Here is a 20,655-nt window from a genome sequence, read left to right on the forward strand (position 1 = left end):
TTCATCCATGGTGTCCCATCTTATCTTTCCACACGCTGTCTGGTTGATTCCTCCCTATCTGCTGGGCTTCAGGCATCCCTTTCTCAAGGAGGCATTTCAGAGCTCCTCTGGTTTGTCTCATGGCCCAGCGATGAGTGTAAATAAACCCCGCTCTTCCCCTGCTACAGCCTGAAGTCGCTGAACTGCTTCTCTACAATTTCCATGGGACTGTAAGCTCCCTGAGAGCAGGGAGCTTCTCACTCCTCAGCTGCATGTCCGATGTCTGGTCTATAGTAAGTCATCAATAAATACCTGTTGCGTGAATAAACCAAGGTCCGCCAGTGGCAAGAAACACTCCCCAAGCAGAAAGAGAGACAATAAGAATTTTTAATGCATGGAAAGTCCTGCAGGGACTCTGGGCAGACCCACAGGTAGCAGGAAGAGGCAGGGATCCTGCAAACTCAATAACGTCTGGGGAAAAAAGAAAAGTCATAAAGACCCAAGCTTCCTCACTGCGCCGATTCTCGGGGCCTCCTTCCTGATGCTGAAGAGGTCAGATTGTCTCTCCAGAGGTTTCCTCCAGGGTCCATTGCAGGAAGGAAGCGGAGTGTGGCAGGAGGAAGGAAGAAGAGCAAAGGCCGCTTGGTCTCCACCTGAAAGCTCCTGCCTCGGGACTGACCGCCCTCCATAAGAAAATGTTTAAAAAGGAGAGACTTTGATAGAGTCAAATAATATCTTAGAAAAAATAAAAGAGAAAAACGGATAATTCCAGTGGTTACAAAGCTCTCTGTCGGCTATCCACAAGAGAAAGAGTTTGCTTTGGCCTTGCTGGCAAGCTCATCTGCCAGGCCCATCCTCAGCTGTCCCCTAGCCCCCCCAGGCCCCAGGATCCATGAGAGTACTGCTCCCCCTCCCACGGAGAGTCTCTGTGCTCACGGAGGGTGGCACCCTCCCTCACCGGCCCTTGGACTCCCCATACGTGTTCCGGGCCATGGACACCATCTTCTCCTCGCATGTGATTTTGGTGTCCTTGAGGATGCTGTACCACACCATACCCGCAGGCCGGACCTCCTCGCTGCGGCAGAAAAGGTAGGGCACGGTGTCCACACGGCTCTGGATGTAAGCGCTTCTCAGGAGGCTGGAGCAGTGGCTGCTCACCCTCTCCAGTCGCCGCAAGATCAGGTGGGCCTTCCTGAAAAGGAAGATGAGACCGTGAGGAAGAATGAAGCCCAGATCAAGGGTGAAGCCTTTAAGTGGTGAATAAAAGTCAACAGAGAAATGGGAACTTCCTGCTCCAACAATCTCCTATCCATTCCTGGCCTGAATGCGGTATTTCAAACACCTACTCAAAAATCACCTCCAAATTTGTCCTCTTCCACTGTGCAATGTGTAAAAACTGAAAGCGACGTATAACCTTTGACCCAGCATTTTCGTTTCTAAAATATGAAGAGTCCCAGGACTTACAAGGTCACCAGCCTCGGGACTCTGACCAAGAAAAAATCATTATAATAATGATACACAGCAACAGCAATCGCAGCTAAAATTTACCGACACCTGCCACACTAGACAGAGAATAATCGCTTTACCTACATTTAAAGATTTTATGTGCTTTCTTTTTTTTTTTTTAAAGATTTTATTTATTTATTTGACAGAGAGAAATCACAAGTAGGCAGAGAGGCAGGCAGAGAGAGAGGAGGAAGCAGGCTCCCTGCTGAGCAGAAAGCCCGATGTGGGGCTCGAACCCAGGACCTGGGATCATGACCTGAGCCGAAGGCAGCGGCTTAACCCACTGAGCCACCCAGGCGCCCCTTTATGTGCTTTCCATAACAGCCCTGGACATACTGTTCTTTCCACTCACACAAATGGATGGGGAACCCACGGCTCAGAGAAATGACGTTGTGTGACCAAGGTCAAACAGCAAGTTGACCACTGGGGCTGGGCATTTGGATCTAGGTCTGAACACCCCCAAAGTCCCTCTCTATGAGCATTTTCCTCATCTATAAAATAGTGATGATGGTCTTAGCCTCGTAAGTGGTGGTTAATGTCTAGCATGAGAAATGCCCAAAGCCTGGCACAGAGTAAGCTCCCAATAAATGATACCTGTGATTATAAAGAATTGTTATGATGGTACCTTGGGATCAAGGTCATACAGAACACTGGTCTGAGCAAGAATCACCCTGTCCTGTGGTGATCATCATTAGTAACTTATCTAGATCCCTTTAACCAGTAAGAGAGAGAGGACCCCTGAGGTCATCTGATGGCTGCACAGAAAATTAAAGCTAGCAAGGATCTCTGAGACCCTTGGGGTTCCCAATGATGGCACTGCTGATAGTGGGCCAGATAGTTCTATGGTGTGGGGAGTGTCTTGTAGGAAGTTCAGCAACATCCCTGGGCCTCTGCCTATTACATACAAATAGCATTTCTTTGCCCCAGTCGTAACAGTGGAATTGTCTCCAGACATTGGGAATTGTCCTCTTGGGGGGAAAATCACCCCAACTGGGAACCAGTGACCTAGTCTGACCTATTCTTCTTAAAGATGTGAAAACTGAGGCTCAGAGAGAGAAAGGGATATCCTTTTCCTGGGTCACACCACACGTTAGACATCATCGTCAAAGTGCTTGTCACCACGTGGAATCCAGTTTTCTCTACATTCCAGCATCTTCAAGATACTCAAGGGCTAAATGAGCAGCTCTCTCCTGCCATCCTCTCCATGCCCCTCTGAGACCCCAGGAGGGAGGGTGTTTTATGACAACAGACCCCACAAATGGGAGACTATGTTAGGCACCTGCATGACGGCTGGAAAAGGGCCGGGCTTCTGTGTGTATGTTTTGTGGGCACGATTTATGAGGTACCTTTCAAAAAGTCCTCTTTGTATAGTTCACCACTTGGGTGGAATATTTCCTGAGGTGCCAAGAATTCATAGCTTCATAATCGCACTCGAGTTGCCACTCTGCCCACAGTCCTCTCTCCCTGCTGGCAGCACCTCCCAACCAGGGGCTTGAGGAGTTCATTTCTCTCTCCTCTGGTTTGAGCCCTTGCTCTGTTCCTTAATAGCTCTGTGTCCTTGGGAAATTTACTTAATGTCTCTAAACCCATTTCTTCTCTTGAAAAATGGGCTGCTATAAAGTTAGAGGAGATAAAATCATCGACTGCTCATTTACTGAGCACTTATTTTATGGTAGGGCTCCCTCTTCAGTGTGAAAGACAGACAGATGGAAAATTACAACACAGGTAGCAAGGGCAATGATAAGAGGAGGTGTGGGGGCTGGGGAGGTGGGAGAGTAGAGGAAGGTGCCTAGGTAGGAATGGGAATATCCAAAGGCTTCCTAGTAGAAGGGCAGCTTGTGTTGAGTCTCAGAAATGAGTAGGGGTTAAAGATGACAAAGGCAAAACAGGAGGCAGAGGTAAAGGCATAAAGATACGGGATTATATGGGGCGCCTGGGTGGCTCAGTGGGTTAAGCCGCTGCCTTCGGCTCAGGTCATGATCCCAGGTCCTGGGTTCGAGCCCCACATCGGGCTTTCTGCTCAGCAGGGAGCCTGCTTCCTCCTCTCTCTCTGCCTGCCTCTCTGCCTACTTGTGATTTCTCTCCGTCAAATAAATAAACAAAATCTTAAAAAAAAAAAAAAAAAAAGATTCGGGATTATATAGAAGTTCTGAGGATTGGGGCACCCGGGTGGCTAAGTTGTTAGGTGTCTGCGTTTGGCTCAGGTCATGATCTCGGGGTCCTGGGATCGAGCCCTGCATTGGGCTCCCTGCTTGGTGGGAAGCCTGCGTCTCCCTCTCCCTCTCCCCCTGCCTGTGTTCCCTCTCTTGCTGTCTCTCTCTCTGTCAAATAAATACATAAAATATTTAAAAAAAAAAAAGTTCTGGGCGCCTGGGTGGCTCAGTGGGTTAAGCCACTGCCTTCGGCTCAGGTCATGATCTCAGGGTCCTGGGATCGAGCCCCACATCGGGCTCTCTGCTCAGCAAGAAGCCTGCTTCCCTCTCTCTCTCTCTCTGCCTGCCTCTCCGTCTACTTGTGATCTCTCTCTGTCAAATAAATAAATAAAATCTTTAGAAAAAAAAAAAAAGTTCTGATGATTTATGGTAGGAATACCAGGACTACTGTGTGTTAAGTGGGCACACAGTGGGGGACTGGAGAAGTGGCAGGGGCTAGGCCATTGGAGCTTAGGAACTGGGGTGTTGGTTGTACAGAAGAAGAGTACATCATCGGGGCTCTACAGCCTGACTGCTCAGGTTCAAATCCTGGCTCAGCCACTTACTAACTCGGTGATATTGAGGGAATTGTTTAAGCAGGTGTGACCCAGTTTCCTCATCCATGAAATGGGAGTAATTGCTGTATCTACCACAAAGTCCTGTTAAAAAACAAACAAAAAGCCAGCATTGCTGAATCTGTAATAAGCCTTCAATAAATGTTCTCTACGAGAGCGGCCTGGAGGGCAAACCAGGGATTGCTCAAAGGGTTTCAAGCAGCAATATAAGGGATTCAGAGCTGGACTATTTAAAAATGTTCCTGGCTGCCTTGAGGAGAATCAAACTGGGGGAAGGGCCAGAATGACAGCAAGAAACCTGGTCGGGCACACATCCAGGTGTTAAGTGTTCCCTATCGTCATACTTAAAGGCGCTGGTTTGCTTTTATGCTCTGTGTTTTTTGAAAGCTATGCCCTTCTTCTGCTTCCTCATTTATAAAAAGGGAGTAACATTCGCCAACCTCATAAAGTTATAGTGAGGATTATGTAAGTTAATACATGCAAAACTCTTAGAAACATGTTTGGCACATCTTAGGTCCTTGACAGAGGTTAGCAAGTATCACTACCAACACCTGCCCCACCCCCCATCATCAGCCTTATTTGTGTTCTGGTGTAAGCCTAGAGCACCTTTGTAAGTCAGTGGCCGGCAAAAGACAGAAATGCTAACAGCCTCTAATTTGGGGCCAGAGTGCTGGATTGGAGACATGCTGTGTACTCTGGGAATATATAAAGTGAACACCTAATCATGAATTTGGGAGCTCAGAAACCTTCCCAAGGGATGTAATATCTGCACCAAGACTTCACTGTTGAGACAGGTTTTTCAGGTAATTGGGGAGGCAAAGGAAAGAGCCCATGGAAAGTTAGATGAGAGGAAGCATGAGCACCTAGTTCTTTGAAATGCTTAGCACAAAGAATGGGTAAGAGACTACTCAGTTTGGCAGATATCAGGCCACTGGGACTCTTCAAAGTCATGGTGAAGTATTATATTTTAGGGGCAATGGAGAGTGATCACAAAAACAAGCTATGAATATAAAATGAGGTGGGAAAGGGGAATTCCTCCAACATTCCCAAATGCTTTGCCTCCAAAGTCCCAGCCATTTCCTCAAGAAGAATCTTGGGACTCAACTGAACCAAGTCTCCTTTTGAATGGATGAGGAAACAGAAGTTTGGAGTGAGAAAATAGTCTAAGAGAACACCTTAAGTTAGTAACAAGGGCAGAGCAAGAACCAGAGCTCCTGACTGTAGAGAGAATGAATTGGAAGCCACAGATGCAAATCCAAACTCTGTAACTCAACAGCTGTGTAGATCATCAGCAAGTTCTTCGATGCTGCTCTTAGTTACGGCCTCCATAAAATGGAAGTAAGAGCGGTGTTTTGGGGGAGAGAGAGAGAACCTGGCTAACTGGCTCAGTACATGTTAGCCAAGATTCAAAGTAGCATACTGTGGTAGAAAGGACACAGGCTTCAGAGCCCATTAGGGAAGTCACTTCTCTGTAGTCCTGTTTGCCCATTTGTAAAATGGGATTAGAGATGCTTGTTTTGTAGGGCTGTTGTTAGGCTGAAATGAAATGACTGCCCTAGGCATCCAGCATAGATGTCTGTATACAATAGGCACTAAACCAGTGTCAGTTCACTTAACTGTCCCTGTTCTTTTTCCAACGCACACACTGTCTATGACCTTAGCTTGCATTTAGCCAACAAAGACAGGAGAAGTCAGAAGGTGACGCCATGGAGAGAAAGGTTGCAGATGCTTAAAGGCCCAGGAGGAGGAGGAGGGAGTGAGAGACCAAAGGCAAGAGTGCTGGGTAATAAATTTGTAGGCAATGGAGATGCATAAATCAAAGGCCAGGTATGGTCCAGCTTTCCCTGTAGAGGGAATCATAGGTCAGAGTGACCACTTCTCTCAAATACCGGAAATGAAATCTTCCTCATTGGAGACAGGACCCAGAACCGCTGGGATAGGAAGCCAGAGGTGAAGGAGCCGCCACACATTAATTTATGATTGTATTAGCAGGCAAGACTGAGACAGGAATGGCTTGTGGAGAAGTCAGGGGCTGAGTTCTGATGCCACTTCTCCGGGAACTGTAGAACCTTTGACCGACCATTCTATTCCCAGCACCATTACCCAATCAGCTGTTGACACAGTTAGTGGACAAAGACCTAATTTCCAGGGGGGCCTTGGACTGGAGGGGGGGAAAGGAGGCAGTAAGGAAACATTCCTATTGGCCTCTCTCCCTCCTCCCTATCTCCTTGAGTTGAGCTTAAGTGTCTCTGTGTTAACTGACCTCAAGCTTAATGAGAGTCGAGGGCATGACGTGGTTGCACAAAAATGGGACACAACCTCCAGAAGTAGACAGAGCAGATTAAGAGAAAGAAATGACTTCATTCATATTGTCCCGGTCAGGCCACATCTGGAGAACCCCAGTCACTTCTGGTAAGAGGGACATGTGCAAACTGTAGCCAGATGCTGCTGCTGAAGGTTGTCTCAAAAGCAAGTCTTAGGAGGAAGTGTGGAAAGCAGGAATGGAATGTGTCCACTGAAGGGGGGATATTCAGGCAAATCGTTATGTTGTTCTAATAAATGAAGACTGGGAGGGGGGTAGGGGCTGAAACTAAATATAATCCTTGCCACAATCCTAGAGTCCATACTTCAGTCCTAGTCTTTAGGTAGTAAAAGTGAGCCGCAGGCTGGTCATAGGTTTTGACCAAGGTTAACAGTGTGAGAATAGCATCTAGATCTCTGTTACAAGGCACACCAGTGTTATCAATGATGTCACTTTAAAATTAACAGAAGGCAAATTTTGACTCAATATAATTTAAAAAAATTAAAACTAGAGTCCTCTATCTATAGAATAGATCCTTCCATATCTCCAATGGGCTTCCTTCACTGGAGATGGTCAAATCAAGTATGTTTTAGAAAGTATTCTTACTCTGTTTGGGTTTCTATAACAAAATACCACAGACTGGATAGCTTATGAACAATATGGATTTAATTCTCCCAGTTCTGAAGGCTGGGAAGCCCAAGATCATGGCACTGGAAGATGTGGTGCAGTGGCTGTGAGAGCGAGCTTCTTGATTCAGAGATGGTACTCTCTTGCTGTGCCTTCACATGGTGGAAGCAGCAAAGGATCTCTCTGGTCCCTCTTTTATAAGACTACTGATCCCATTTATAAGGGACTCACCCTCATAACCTAGTCATCTCCCAAAGGCCCCATCCTTTAATGTTATTATCTTGGACATTAGATTTTGGACCTGTGACTTTTAGAAGATACAACATTTAGACCAAGGCAGAGCCTAATGGATGTAGAAAATGGAGAAGATTTTTGTTGTTTTTATTTTTAATCTAAAAGGAATTAGAGGCTTCATTCAGAGAAATACCACTGACGGGCATCTGATGAGCACTTCACAACAGAACCTGGTGTGACACAACTGCCAAGGCATGGAGTTCCTGATGTGAGAGGTTCTACTCATGCTTCAAAGTCATGCTGAAATGTCACCTTCAGGAAGTCTTCCAGATATCCCCAGGTATCATAAGTCATCTTTTCCCCTTTGCTGCTGAAGCCTTTTATTTCTCTGTTGTGATACATATTATATTTTGCCTTTGTTTTGTATAAATCTTGGGATGCAATGGGTTACAATGGACAGGATATTGGTTTGGATTTTGGCATTTTTGAGGTTATTTTGAATTTGGCCTCTGATAGTTACTAGCAGTTTAACCTTAAACAATTTACTCAATTCCACTGATTCTCTGTTGTTTTATCTTCAAAATAGGTGAAATGACCTATAAATGACTGGGCCCATAATAGGTGCCCATGATACCTCCCACCTGCTTCTAAGATAGTAGAGTCCCCCTGTTGTCCAGCTCCTGATTGTGCAAGAAGAAGGAACTAATAAGGGTAAATTAACTTGAACTGAGGAAATTCTCAGTCCCTAGCTTTCCAAATCCAGTAATTCTCTAGCAGGAATTGATAAAGGGAATGAAATGGGATAAGAGCATCGATGTGGACCTAGGGAAATAATCTGGCAAGTGGGCAAAACATTTGTATTAATTTATTTATAAGAGTACAGCATTTGGAAGAAACCTAATTGGATAAAAGACTCAATTAACAAATGATACATTCATATAATTGTATGGATAAAGGGCCCTCCCAGATAACATATCTACATATGCATCCACGAGAAAAGACTTGTTAAGTGTAAACAGAATATAGTGTATATATTTACTGAAAATAGCAGAGTTGGTGGAAACAGGGCTGTATCTATAGATGCATGCGTATCCTTAAGCTTATATTGAGTCCCCATTCATGTGTATATCCATATCATACCTGTATCTATATCTGGAAAGCACCCTAATAATGACTTTATCTCTGGGTTGGGATTACGGATTCAGAGGTGCAAAATTTTCACTTTCCATTTTATATACCTCCACATCATGTAGATGTTATAGAGTAAGAATTACTTATAGAACAAAATACAATCAAGTAATTCCATTTTTAAAAACGTGAATTTTTACACATATATTTTATAGTTGGTGTGATGAATTTGTGCGATGAAACCATGGTTTTATGGCTTCCCAGTAGTTTACTGGGGTTATTTTCAGAATAAATCCACATCAAATCTAGCCATGGACCATTCCCACAGAACAGAATCTCAGCAAGTCAAATACTGCCACCTGGATATTTATCTTCAACGCCAGGTTTGACATGTAATTTGTAAGATAAACAGTGAAAATATTTACATTTTTTCTTCTCCTTATTCGCTCACAAGAAAACATAAGACCTTCCCAAGATTTCATTCCTTAACTGATGGTAAGTATGACAGAGTCTCAGCTAACCCAGTGATTTCAGTGCAGAACTGATACAGACTTCGAGATAAGAGCCAACCTTGTTATACTATCAGTGGGAACACTGATCCATGGAACACTTGTTCAAAGTCATACTGTGTATTGTTTTTGTATTTATTCATCCTAAGACATCTTAAGTTATAAGAAATGCCACTGAGTAATAATAGCCTTTTAAGAAATAAGTATGTAGCACTAATGCACACATCCATTTGCACTGTCCATCCTGATTTCAGGAATGTCAAAATATGCAGAAAATTAAAAGTGCATCCGAGGTCCATAGGAATATGGCCCTAGAAGCCTAAGTTTGCTTTTTCTCTTAATATCCTGGAAACTCCAAAAGGATTAAGGCTTTTGGAATGATAGTTAAGGAAAGAGCTAATATAATCTTGAACTGCAAGAATATACAGGGACATCAAATTTGCTTACTTTCACTCTGGATACAGCACAGGATATGGGTACAGTTCACACCTGAGAAGGGTAGGAAAGGCTTCTTGCCTTGCTGTGGTGAGAAAAATCCCAGGCTAAACCAAGCGTGGGATGATTTCTGTGATCTATTAGTAATGTCTGCCACGGAAGCAAGAGAGGCTGAGATAGTACATATACTATTACCAGTCCAGAGAGATGAATTCACCAAAACAAAATCTCTTCAGTGCTCGCTCTCTTCTTCCTACTCTATCATTTCAGCCAAATGTAGCTGAGAGGATGGAGAAGCCCAAGAGTAGTCAAGGGTGTACTGACTGAAGTGAATTCTGGTCCTTAGCCACCTATGAGCTCAGCTTCTCAGGTCTCCTAATAGGAACCATATGGCTGGGACAGCTGGGTAGCAGTAGGTCTTCTCTGAGCAGCTGTTTGCGGCACCTGTGGCTGTCACGGAAACTAGGCTCTGGAGGACACTGGCCTGACAGACTCATTAGGCAGACAGAAGAGATGCCCTTTAGTCACTAAATTTTATGGGGGTATGTGACTACAGATACAGGGAGAAGTACAGAACATTTTGGGGTTTGATGATTAGAGGCCAAGAGAATCCTAATAGAGTTCATCCCACGGTATGAGTCCTCCTGGGAAGAGCTCTTAACACCCTGGCCACCCTAGATCCCTGGGAATCAGGACACTATGGAGGAGAAAGGACAGTCAGGGCGTGGCTGTTCTCTGGTCTTTATGAACTTCAGGGCTTGGTTCCCTGGCTCTCCAGCTGGAAGGGACTTTGGAGTCCAGCCCTTTTATGCTACAGATGGGGTCCAGAATGACAATGGAATTTGTCCAAGGTCATGGCAAGTGGATGGCAAACCTAGGACAGGAACCCAAAGACAGTGTCTCACTCTCTCTCCTTTACCATCTGACACCATGCCCGCCTGGAAACCCTTCAGAGTCATGGCACATTTATTCCAATGGCTCCTCTGGGTTTTGGGAGAAAGAACAAACTCCTGGACAGAGCTCACAAGAGCCATCATGCTCTGCCCTCTGTTGAAGTCCCAACCTTGGTTTTATGTTTTGTTTGTTTTCCCCTCTCACCTTGAACTCTCTGTCCCAATGAGATTTGTACTTCCTGACTCAAGTGTATCCTCTTAGCTACCCACCCCAACACTCATCCTTGCACTGGTTGTTCCTCTGGATGAGAACATCCTCCTCCTTCTGCCTGGAGGACTCCCATTCATCTTCTGATGCTAGGCAAAGACTTCACTCTCTTCTCCATGGATCCTCCTTTGAGGTCCAGGTCTGGATTAGCTGTGCCTGCTAATCCCATCTAGAACCTTGTCCCTCAAACTGTGCTTTTGGGACCAGCAACATGGGCATCACCTGAGAGCTTATGAGAAATGTAGCCCATCCTAACCCACTAAGTCAACTTGAATTTTAGCAAGACTCTCAGGGGGTTCTCATACACATTCAAACTGGAGAAGCACTGCTGGAAAACAAACTTCCCACCCCCCATTTTTATAGTATGCTTCTTATAACATGTTTAGTGTAACTGCCCATAGACTTTTTCTCACTAGGTGCTGCTCCTTGTAAAGGCAGGATCTGTCTTCTTCATGCATACATTTCCAGCCCATAGCACAGAGCCTGGCACACAGTAAGAACATTAAATGAACCAATGAATAAATAAATTAATGAAACGTGGTCTCCTGGGGTCTCTTAATATTTGCAAGGACAATGTATTTTTTGATTGCTATCTTTGAGCTGGAAAGAATTAGAGTTCATGGAATTCAGCTGTCTCTTTCATCCACAGACCTTTAAGAGGTCAGAGAGCGACCCAAGAGTCCCTTGGGAGTGGGAGAAAGGGGATTTGAAATGGAGACCCAGCAGGTGAGGTCCTAGGCCACCCTCTCTAGCTTCTACCAGAACAACTGGGCACATCTGAGCCACACATCCACTCATCCCATTATCCAATTATTTAACAAGTATTTAACAAGTATTCAGCACCCACTTACAAGAGCAACTAGGACCTAAAGAATCACTAAATATACATAAGCTGATATTATAGTGCCGAAGAGAGATAACACAACAGTAAATACCTAAGACACATGAGATATTGAAACTAGTAGGTACAATGCATTAAATTAAAACATGACGGTGTGATTGAGAGAACAGGTAGAACTTCTGGAGGATTCTCTGAGAAAGTAGCATTCTAGTTAAGGCCTGTGGTTCTACTTAAGGTCTATTTAGGAAAAAAAGAAATCCACTGCTAAAAAGCAAAAGTACCACTGCCCTAGTTCATCCTGTTCATTTTATAGATGAGGAGACTGAGGGCCAGAGAGAGCCAGAGCCCAGGGTTACACAGGTGAGTTCATTAGCAGTGTCAGGATAGATTAAGATGCAGCTATCTTGATTCCTGCTGACATGCCAGTGTGGGATGTTAGAGGAATATCATATCCCCTCCAGAGACTAGCAAGACTGAGAAGGGAGGAAACTGGTAACACCAGTTGGAGCTGGTGGACAGTGACTGGTGACGGGTTGGCTGGAGATCAGTGGGTTATCACAGTCCATTACCAAGTGGATTTTCCTGCCTCTGCGGGAGGCCAGGCAGCCTTTCCAGAAGATTTATGTCCTGGAAGGTCATAAAGGAACCCAGAAGGCTGTAAAGACAACGTCAGGAGTGGAGCTCTGGTTTAGCTTCCACCCAAACTCTCTGAGCCCTGTGGGAAAGCCCAATAAAGGGGGATGCCTTTCCCAGTCCATGGGCAAGATGGCAGCCCCAGTGACTCACACAGTGGCTTTCATCTGGGGCTCTGTGCTTCTGCCTGTCTGCCCTCTTTTAGCTTTTATCTAAAGAAGCTTCCTTTCATGTGAAAGAGAAAAAGTTATAGTCCAGGACCCAATGGGCAGATAAGGTCTGTTCCAGGAAGAGATTCCTTTTATCTCTGACCAAGCTCTCCTCTGTTCCCCTGACGGCCTCAAATCCTCGGAGGGATACTGCAAGTGTTCTAAGGGCTCAGGGTGAGAGATCAGGGCAGAACCAGCCTCCCTAACACACGGCGCAGCTATGGGCAGCTCATTTAACCTCCTGGGGCCTCTAATTCCTTATCATCCATAAAATGAGAGTACCCTACCTTGCCCAGTTTACAGTGTAACTTTAAAACCTTTCAAAGCACAGAGTGCCTCCAACTAAGTATTTCAGGAAGTCTGGCGATCCTCTCCAATGCTATCAGTCCCACCCTGCTCCAGAACGCCACCTATCTCCCCTGGGTTATTAAAAGAGCAGCCTCAAGGACCTCTCCACCTCCCTCCTGTCTTGACTCCTCTCAACCAACCCAGGGTCTTAAGCTTCCAACTGAGGTCAGAGGGATCTTTCTCCCCCTGAAGATCTGCCAACATCACCCCCCGCATTCTGAAAAACACTTGAAAAGCTTCCCATTACTCTAGGGAGATAATCCAAACTCTTTAGCCCTACTTACAGGGCATTCAAGATTGGCCCCTGTTGACCTCTCCCTTCTTATCTCTTACCACTCCTGCTGTCACACACTTTGCTCCAACTACAGGGAAATTCTTTCAGTTCCTCTATACAAAATTTACCAAAGTGTGGAAGGAGTTCCCCAGGGGCAGGAGGAAGGATTTTAGGTGGTACTCCAGATGATCACATACCTGGCATTAAATAACAATGAATCACACTGGGAAAGGCAGTCAGATTCTCTTTTTCACGCTCTTCCCTTCCTCCAGATTACTTTAAAAAATAGTGTCCCTTTGAGACTGTGTCTTCAGTACTTCTCTAACACTTGCTAATCTCCTTTTTATTTATTTTTAAAGATTTTATTTATTTATTTAACAGAGAAAGAGAGGGAGGGGGAAAGCACAAGCAGGGGGAGCAGGAGGCAGAGGGAGAGGGAGAAGCAGCCTCCCCACGGAGCAGGGAGCCCTCTCAGAGCCTCAGGCCTCTACTAGGATTGAAAAGCATTGTTTTCTGGTTTTGTTTGTTCTTCCCCTTCCATCATATCAAATGTTTACATTTAATTTTCTATTAAAGGTAGATGGTGCTTATTTTCCCTTTTAAAATGATGCACTGTTTTCACATAGATTTTCAGTGAGAAGTGAATCTGAGAAACACCAGAACAAAAAGTGCTTAGGGTATGGTGATATGTCAAAAATCGTAAAAGTGGCAAGCAAATGATGAAAATTTGAGGAAAACCTGCCCTAGTTTAACATTATCTCCTCTGTGCATTCCCCTGGTCACTCTGCCCCAAACCCTCCCGTTCTCCTGTCCTTCCTCTTGTCTGACCCCTGTTCACTCTGTCTGCCTCAGTCTCAGCCCTTGGGAAGGCTTCACTGGGTTACCTAGACCAGGTGTCTATGCCCTTCCTCCCCAAAGGGCCCTATTCTGTTGTTGTTGTTGTTATGCCTTGTTATGTTTGCAATTGCTTGTTTAATTACCTCTAACAGTGAACTTCTTCCTTTTTGTTACTGCATGGTCAACGACCAACTGGTAAAAGGGATTACTAAGTAAGTGTTGAGAGATAGAAAGAAAGAAAGAAAGAATGAATGAATGTTGTTCAGTGTAAGGCATGAAACTCATATACTACTTTATGAAGCTTTAGAAGATAGTGATTATGTCTTAGTTACATCTGAATTCATGGAGCCCTGCACAGTGGTTGGCACAGTCATTGCTGGTGACAAAAATCATGTCTTAATACACACTGAATTTAGGAATGTATTTAGTCAGGGTCCCTAATGGACTTAACTCTAAAAAACCTCAGATTTCTTTCTTTCTTTCTTTTCTTTTGGAGAGAGAGGGAGAGAGAATGGAAAGGGAGTGAGTCAGGGGGTGAGGCAGAGGGAGAGGGAGAAAGGGAATCTTAAGCAGACTCCATGCCCAGTGCAGAGCCTGATGCAGGGATTGATATCATGACCCTAAGGTTATGTATGACCTGAACTAAAATTAAGAGTCAGACCTTTAATTAACTGAGCCACTCAGGTGTCCTTAGAAAAACCTCAGATTTCTTATGGAAGAATGGGAATAGCCCTAGATTTGGGACCATGACCCTGCCACTATACACTTCCATGATCCTGGTTAGGACACATCTCCAAGAGGCCAAGGTTCCCGTCTCTAACTGAGAGATGGAAGGTGGGTGAGGGGAGTGACGGAGGGAAAGAGCACTGATTCTCTCTTCTCTGACATTCCAGGAGGCCAAGAAACTAAAATCCCAAGATCCTGGCATTCTCCCTACCCATTTCCCATCTCTAACCCTGACACGATTAAGTGGATGACACACTTATTAATTTGACAAAGCCCATTCCCAGTCTATGGAAAAAAAAGTGTCCAGTAAAATCAGATATAAGCAAGAAGAATCCACCACTCCACTCACACACTCATTCATACCTGGGCCCCAGCTCATCCTCACTCCTCCAGACAAAGTCGCCGAACTTCTCGTAGTGAGAGTTGTAGTGGTGTTGGACTCGGAACAGCATTGAGGCTGAGACTTCCATCAGAGTGTTGTAGGCAGTCTGCTGTTCCTTTCCACTTGTGTACCCATTGTACAGATTGTAGATCTTGTCTGCTATCTCTGAGGGGGAGAAGTGCAGGCACAGATCACTGGACAGCAGGAAAAAGTGAGGATGGAAACATGCCTCGCAACAGGAAAGGCACATTCAGGCTGGACGTCGTGTGTGGTATCCAAGGGCAGACAGACCTAAATTGCATCCTGAACATCGATTGACTAGCTGGGTTCAGTTTTCCTAACCATCAGCTGAAAATAATGATGTCTATTCTGGAGACACACTTGGGAGGACGAAATTAAACAGTGACTGTAAAGCACTCAACACAGGGCCTGACACAAAGCTAGTGTTCATAATTTGCAGGCATCATTATTAATATACACTTGGTACCTATGATTTAACATAAAATCACAAAGTACAGAGGCTTAAATCAACAGTCTTGGGCTCATCTCAACAGTCTACTTCTGTCTCTCCTCTGTAGTACTTCCAACACAGCTCTGTGATCAGGTCTAACAGGTCTGCATTCAAAAATCTATCAAAGAAAAACCATGGTAATTCATGGCAATTTCTAGTCCTTCAATTATTTCTAGTAATCGATACAACTTAAAGTCATCATGGGTTGCTCCCTTGAATGGAAGGCCCATCCTTTCATCTGGGAAGACTCTAATCAAGATTTATGTATACCCCCAAGTCATTGCTAACAGTGATTGCCTCTAGAAGAATCTGGGGGACTTGGGTTTAGGATGAGAGGAGCATTTGGTGTGCAGTAATTCTACTCTGGTTTTTATTTTTCTTTTTTTAAACCACATGCACGTGTTTTTTTTTGTTTGTTTTGTTTTGTTTTAATATGATGATGATGAGGAGGAGGAGGAGGAAGAGGAGGAGGAGGGGGAGGAGGAGGAGAAATGACCAGGAAACCATCTCAAACTCCGTCACCTTTGAGACATGACAGTTCCACAATAAGAAGACTATCTCCTCTTGTCTGATAGCATGCAAAGTATGTATTTTTGGGCTTATTACTGAGCCATTCGTAGAAATGTCAGTCTCTCTAGAGAGACTAGAATGTGAATTTCCGAAAGGTAAAGAGTGTGTCTCTTCTGCATTGCTTGTATACCAGTGCTCTTAGAAAATACTTGCTCAACTTGAAGTGAACCATTAGGACTCATGATCTATCACCACATTTTTGCCAGTCCTGATGTAGAAACTATAGCTACATGTTGGCTAAGAACTAAGTACATGGTAGATCTGATTTATTGGTTCTTTTTTTTTTTTTTTCCAGATACTTTGCCTGATGTTTACAACTTCATGGGCCAGGAACATCAGGAAAGCTTAATCTTGCATGCTAACTCTGATAGTCACTGACTGTAGCTCTGTGCTGAGGATTCTGAGGCCACCCCTGGGCTAGATGGGGACGAATGCTATGATGAGCTAATGATATCTGCCATGGGCTTAGTGGTAGAGTGGTCTCCTCCTGTCACTGATACGCCAGCTCTAGCATAGACTGAAGTGGGAAAAAAAGTGATTGATCTCTGAGAAGTCTAGGCTACGGGGCAGGATATAGTCATGGGGCTCTGATCCTCTTCTATTCCTTTCCTCTATGTCCGAGCATAGACAGATGCTATGAAAGATGAACAAGTCTTTCCACTGGCTAAGATACTGCTGCCCATCTCAATTTCCTTCATGGCTTTGATTAAGTTAGCTCCGAGTTCCTCCTGTCCCCTTAGTCCCTTCACTTTCTTCTCTCAGTGCCCATAGGTTAATGAGGCAGGAAAGGGGTAGTGGTTGGTGACTTCTGGGTACAGAACTTAAAGGAAATAGGGGAGTGACCTGGGAAGGGAAGAAACAGGGCACTTACCTTCTGCCTTGTTGTCATCCACCAGCGGACAGGCCGTCCTCAGGGTCACTGTGCTGAGCTCCGAGTGCCTCCCCCGTGTATCCACAGCATACAAAGTGAACCTGCCACACAGCAAGAAAACAGGGCACTGGGTTGTGACTTCAGAGAAGGTCCTGGAACTTGTAAGGTGGAACACAAAAGCATAGTACAAGAGCAGGTGTTAAAGGAAGTCAGGGATGCTTAGGCTGTGAGAGAGGATTTGGAAAAAAAAAAAAATGGCAACAGTAAAGCATTTATTGGGCACCAACTGGCTGCCAGACACTTTGCATTTACTCTCTTACTTTACCAGTAGGCAAGCCTGGAAGTCAGGGATTTTGATCAGCTGTACTTAACCAATAAGGAAACGTAGACTCTGGTTTTGTATCTTTCCACAGTCTCGCAGTTACTTGGGGACAGAGCAGTCTGAGTCTTGGACTTCACAAGTGAACCCCAATGCTATTTGGCTTGGCTGGACATACTGATTTATATGTTCTTCCACTCATCCACTTGACAAACACTTCTTGAGCATTAACTGTGTACCAGCAGTTATTTTGCTCATATATTCTATGAGCTGGGTACTACAAATGCATTTCTCCAATAAGGACCCTCATTCCAAAGCGGAATTAGCAACGGGGGAACAGAACTCTGGTCTGCCTGAATCCAAAGATTATGTCCTTAACCACAATGTCAAATCTAATTCTACCTTTTGTCTTTTATTAGCTGGCTTGGAGTGCTGGCAAGGGTAAGGAAATGTGGGTTTATATGTAAAATATATGTCTTAAGAGGCCTAAACATGGGGTATGTTGGCCCCATATTCAGAAGGAAGCTCATCTATCCATCTGCTTTCTGGGGATTTTGGCTTCTGCCTTTGGTATAAGAGCAATAGCACTGTGATGTGAGTATTCTCTCTCTTCCTCTTGTATCTCAGCACTGGGAGTGGAACTTACTATATCCAGTACTGTTACAGTCAAGAGAAGCAGGGGTGACAGAGGAAGGAGCCTGGTCTTAGAGGTGGAAAGGCTTGGGTTCATATTCTGTTCTACTCCCTTGCTCTGTGACCTCAGTCACTTCACTTCTCTGTGCTTACTTCATCTCTCTGCATCAGGCATCTCTAAGTGCTACACAGGCAGAGTTATGATCGAAAAGCCTTGCAGAGGGATTGGAAATAAGATCACAAAGAAACTCCAGGATGGGAGAAAAAGCAAGTGGCAGAATAGGAAGGTAAGGACAGTACTGGGTATGCCTACCCCCACAACCCATCTAAAACATGGCAGAGGCAAGATCCAAACCCTAGCCTGCAGATCCCAGAGGACCTATACTTCACAGCTTGAGTGCAAAGATCTCCCGGCATTTACCAGTACTGGGTACAGACAGTAGGCGCTTGGTAAACATTTGAGTCAATGAATGAACCTAAGTATCATATCTCATTTCTTAATCATTTCTACCTCCACAAAATGGGGATACTTGTAGATGTAATGCATGACTGTCTCAAAGATTACAAAGACTGATACATGAGAAGTGGCTTAGAAGCTGCAGACTTTATAAAGACCATGTAAACAGCACTTACTTATACAAGAGTACACATTTAAAAATGCTTTCTTGGAGAAGAGGAGATGCATTTCGACTGACGGAAACATGGAAGGATGTAGCGAATGGAATATGTGAGTTAGCCTCAAAACATGAGGAGCTGGAAAATTTTTTTAAACACTACCTTCCCATTGGCCACTTCTGTTTTCATGGTACTTCTGTAATATATTTCCTCCACCAAGAGGGTGTAGGGTCACCTCTCTGCTTAGCTAAGCAGCATGAATAACAGCATGCTGGGGAAGAAGCAGCCTTAGACTTTAAAGTTATAAAATCTAGGTAGAATCCTCGCTTTCCCCAACTGTTGGCTGAGTATTCTCTGGGACTCAGTCTCTGTAAATAAGGTGAAATGATCTATCTCTCACAAGTCTGGGACCAAGACTCAATGATCCAACAATGGAACAGGCCTGACTCCATCTTTGCTCCCTCCAAGGTAGCTTCTATTCGTGTTATTAGAGGAACCAAACGTGTCAGGGGAGACCTTGGGATGGAGGAGGCCTCAGGCCACCCTGCTGGTGGGGGTGGAAGGGTGAACAAAGAGGAAGATGTCAACCTCACAGGCTTGGGTCAAAAGTCACAAGGCCAAGCACTTTCTGCCCGTCTCAGCTGTAATTGTAGAACTGTTCCAGAGACACATCTGAAAGCTGTTAGGGGACCAGGCAGGGCTTGGAGGGGCTTTTTGTGAGGGGAAGAAGTGGAGGCGCCTAATGTGGAGAAGTAGGGGGTGAGGGGGACCTGAGAAGCAGACACATGGACATACCCATAGAGCAGAGTGAGAAGTGGGGACACAGAGAGAGACTGAGAGAGGGCACAGGCAGACCTCAGTGTTCCTCAGGGGATTCAGTTTGTTGTTAGGTGTTCATTTCATGGATGGGTGCCAGCTACCTTCTGCTTGGTTCTTCCATCTTCTCTTTGCCCACTGAAGCAAAGATGCACTGATAATTTGAACTAGAACCCCTGAGCCTACACCAAACTCCACAACCTTATTTACAGGTCAGGAAATAGAGGCCCAGAGAGGAAAGATTCTTCATAAGTTCAGAGTAGACAATGGCTCTTCTAGCTTCTCCCCCAGTGCTCCGTCTCTACACTGCCCTGCTTCTGGTACAACTGGTTGATTTTGGTCCCCCTGCACCTATCAGATATTTTTATTATAAAAGAGGTGGCTCCAGGGACGTGGTGGGATGTGGGATGGGATCTTTAGGAACCTGAAGCTCCAGGCTCAAACCCTTGCTATTTCTTCCTCTGACTTTATTTTAGGAGAAAGAACCCTGGCCAAGATGTCTAAAACAAACAAACAAGCAAGCAAGCAAACAAACAAACAAACAGGAACACCTGTAAGTACACAGAACAAACCAGTGGTTGCCAGAGGGGTGGGGTAGAAGCGGATAAACAAATGGGTGATGGGAAGCAGCCGGTACAGCCTTCCAGTTACAAATAGGTCAGGAGGGTAAAAGGTACAGGGACTATAGTCGATGGTACCATGACAGACTTGCATGGTGACAGACGGTAGCTACACCTATGTGAGCATGGCATAAAGTAGAAAGTTGTCTAATCACTATGTCGGACACCTAAGACTAATGTAATATAGTGTGTTAACTATACTTCAGTTAAGAGAAAAAACAACTGGGGCGCCTGGGTGGCTCAGTGGGTTAAGCCACTGCCTTCGGCTCAGGTCATGATCTCAGAGTCCTGGGATCGAGCCCCGCATCGGGCTCTCTGCTCAGCAGGGAGCCTGCTTCCTCCTCTCTCTCTGCCTGCCTCTCTGCCTGCTTGTGATCTCTCTGTCAAATAAATAAATAAAATCTTAAAAAAAAAAAAGAGAGAAAACAACTGAGTTCATGTTTTCCACAGGCTGTGGCCTGTGAGACCTTGGATGTCTAAAGCAATACGCTTTAGTGAATTGCAGTTTCAACGTGGAGGGAAGTGCCTTGGGATTGACTGCACAAATGCAAAGTATTTTTCAATGTTTCTTCATCATCCTCAGGACTCAGCCCTTACTACAGGCTCCCAATGCAGCTCCTTGACCGTCACTAGCCTGACAGGACTGTATCATTGAACTTCAAAGTAGCACTGGCCACACCTTCAGCCTGGTTTACCAATCTTTGCTTCCTATTCTGTTTCATAGTAGAACAATAGCCAACTGCTAATGGTCCCAGAACATGGATTCTACCTCTTGGCCTTTGCACATGCTATACCCTCCGCC

At 44.9% G+C, this 20,655-nt stretch overlaps 1 protein-coding gene across 7 annotated transcripts in view; it reads right to left on the reverse strand.

Annotated features, from left to right (window-relative positions):
* Window positions 1-352: 352 nt before the first annotated feature.
* ASTN2 (astrotactin 2) overlaps window positions 353-20,655 on the reverse strand; it is a 1,447,326-nt gene continuing 1,427,023 nt past the window's right edge. For all 7 annotated transcript variants that reach the window (XM_047699298.1, XM_047699297.1, XM_047699295.1 and 4 more), the window contains 3 exons: window positions 16,851-16,951; window positions 14,880-15,063; window positions 353-1,171 (listed from right to left, as the gene is read on the reverse strand). In XM_047699298.1, the coding sequence (XP_047555254.1) occupies window positions 934-1,171; window positions 14,880-15,063; window positions 16,851-16,951 (523 nt within the window). In that variant the 3' untranslated portion in view covers window positions 353-933. The remainder of the gene's footprint in view (window positions 1,172-14,879; window positions 15,064-16,850; window positions 16,952-20,655) is intronic.

Source organism: Lutra lutra, chromosome 13, assembly GCF_902655055.1.
Source record: "Lutra lutra chromosome 13, mLutLut1.2, whole genome shotgun sequence".
Lineage (NCBI taxonomy): Eukaryota > Metazoa > Chordata > Mammalia > Carnivora > Mustelidae > Lutra > Lutra lutra.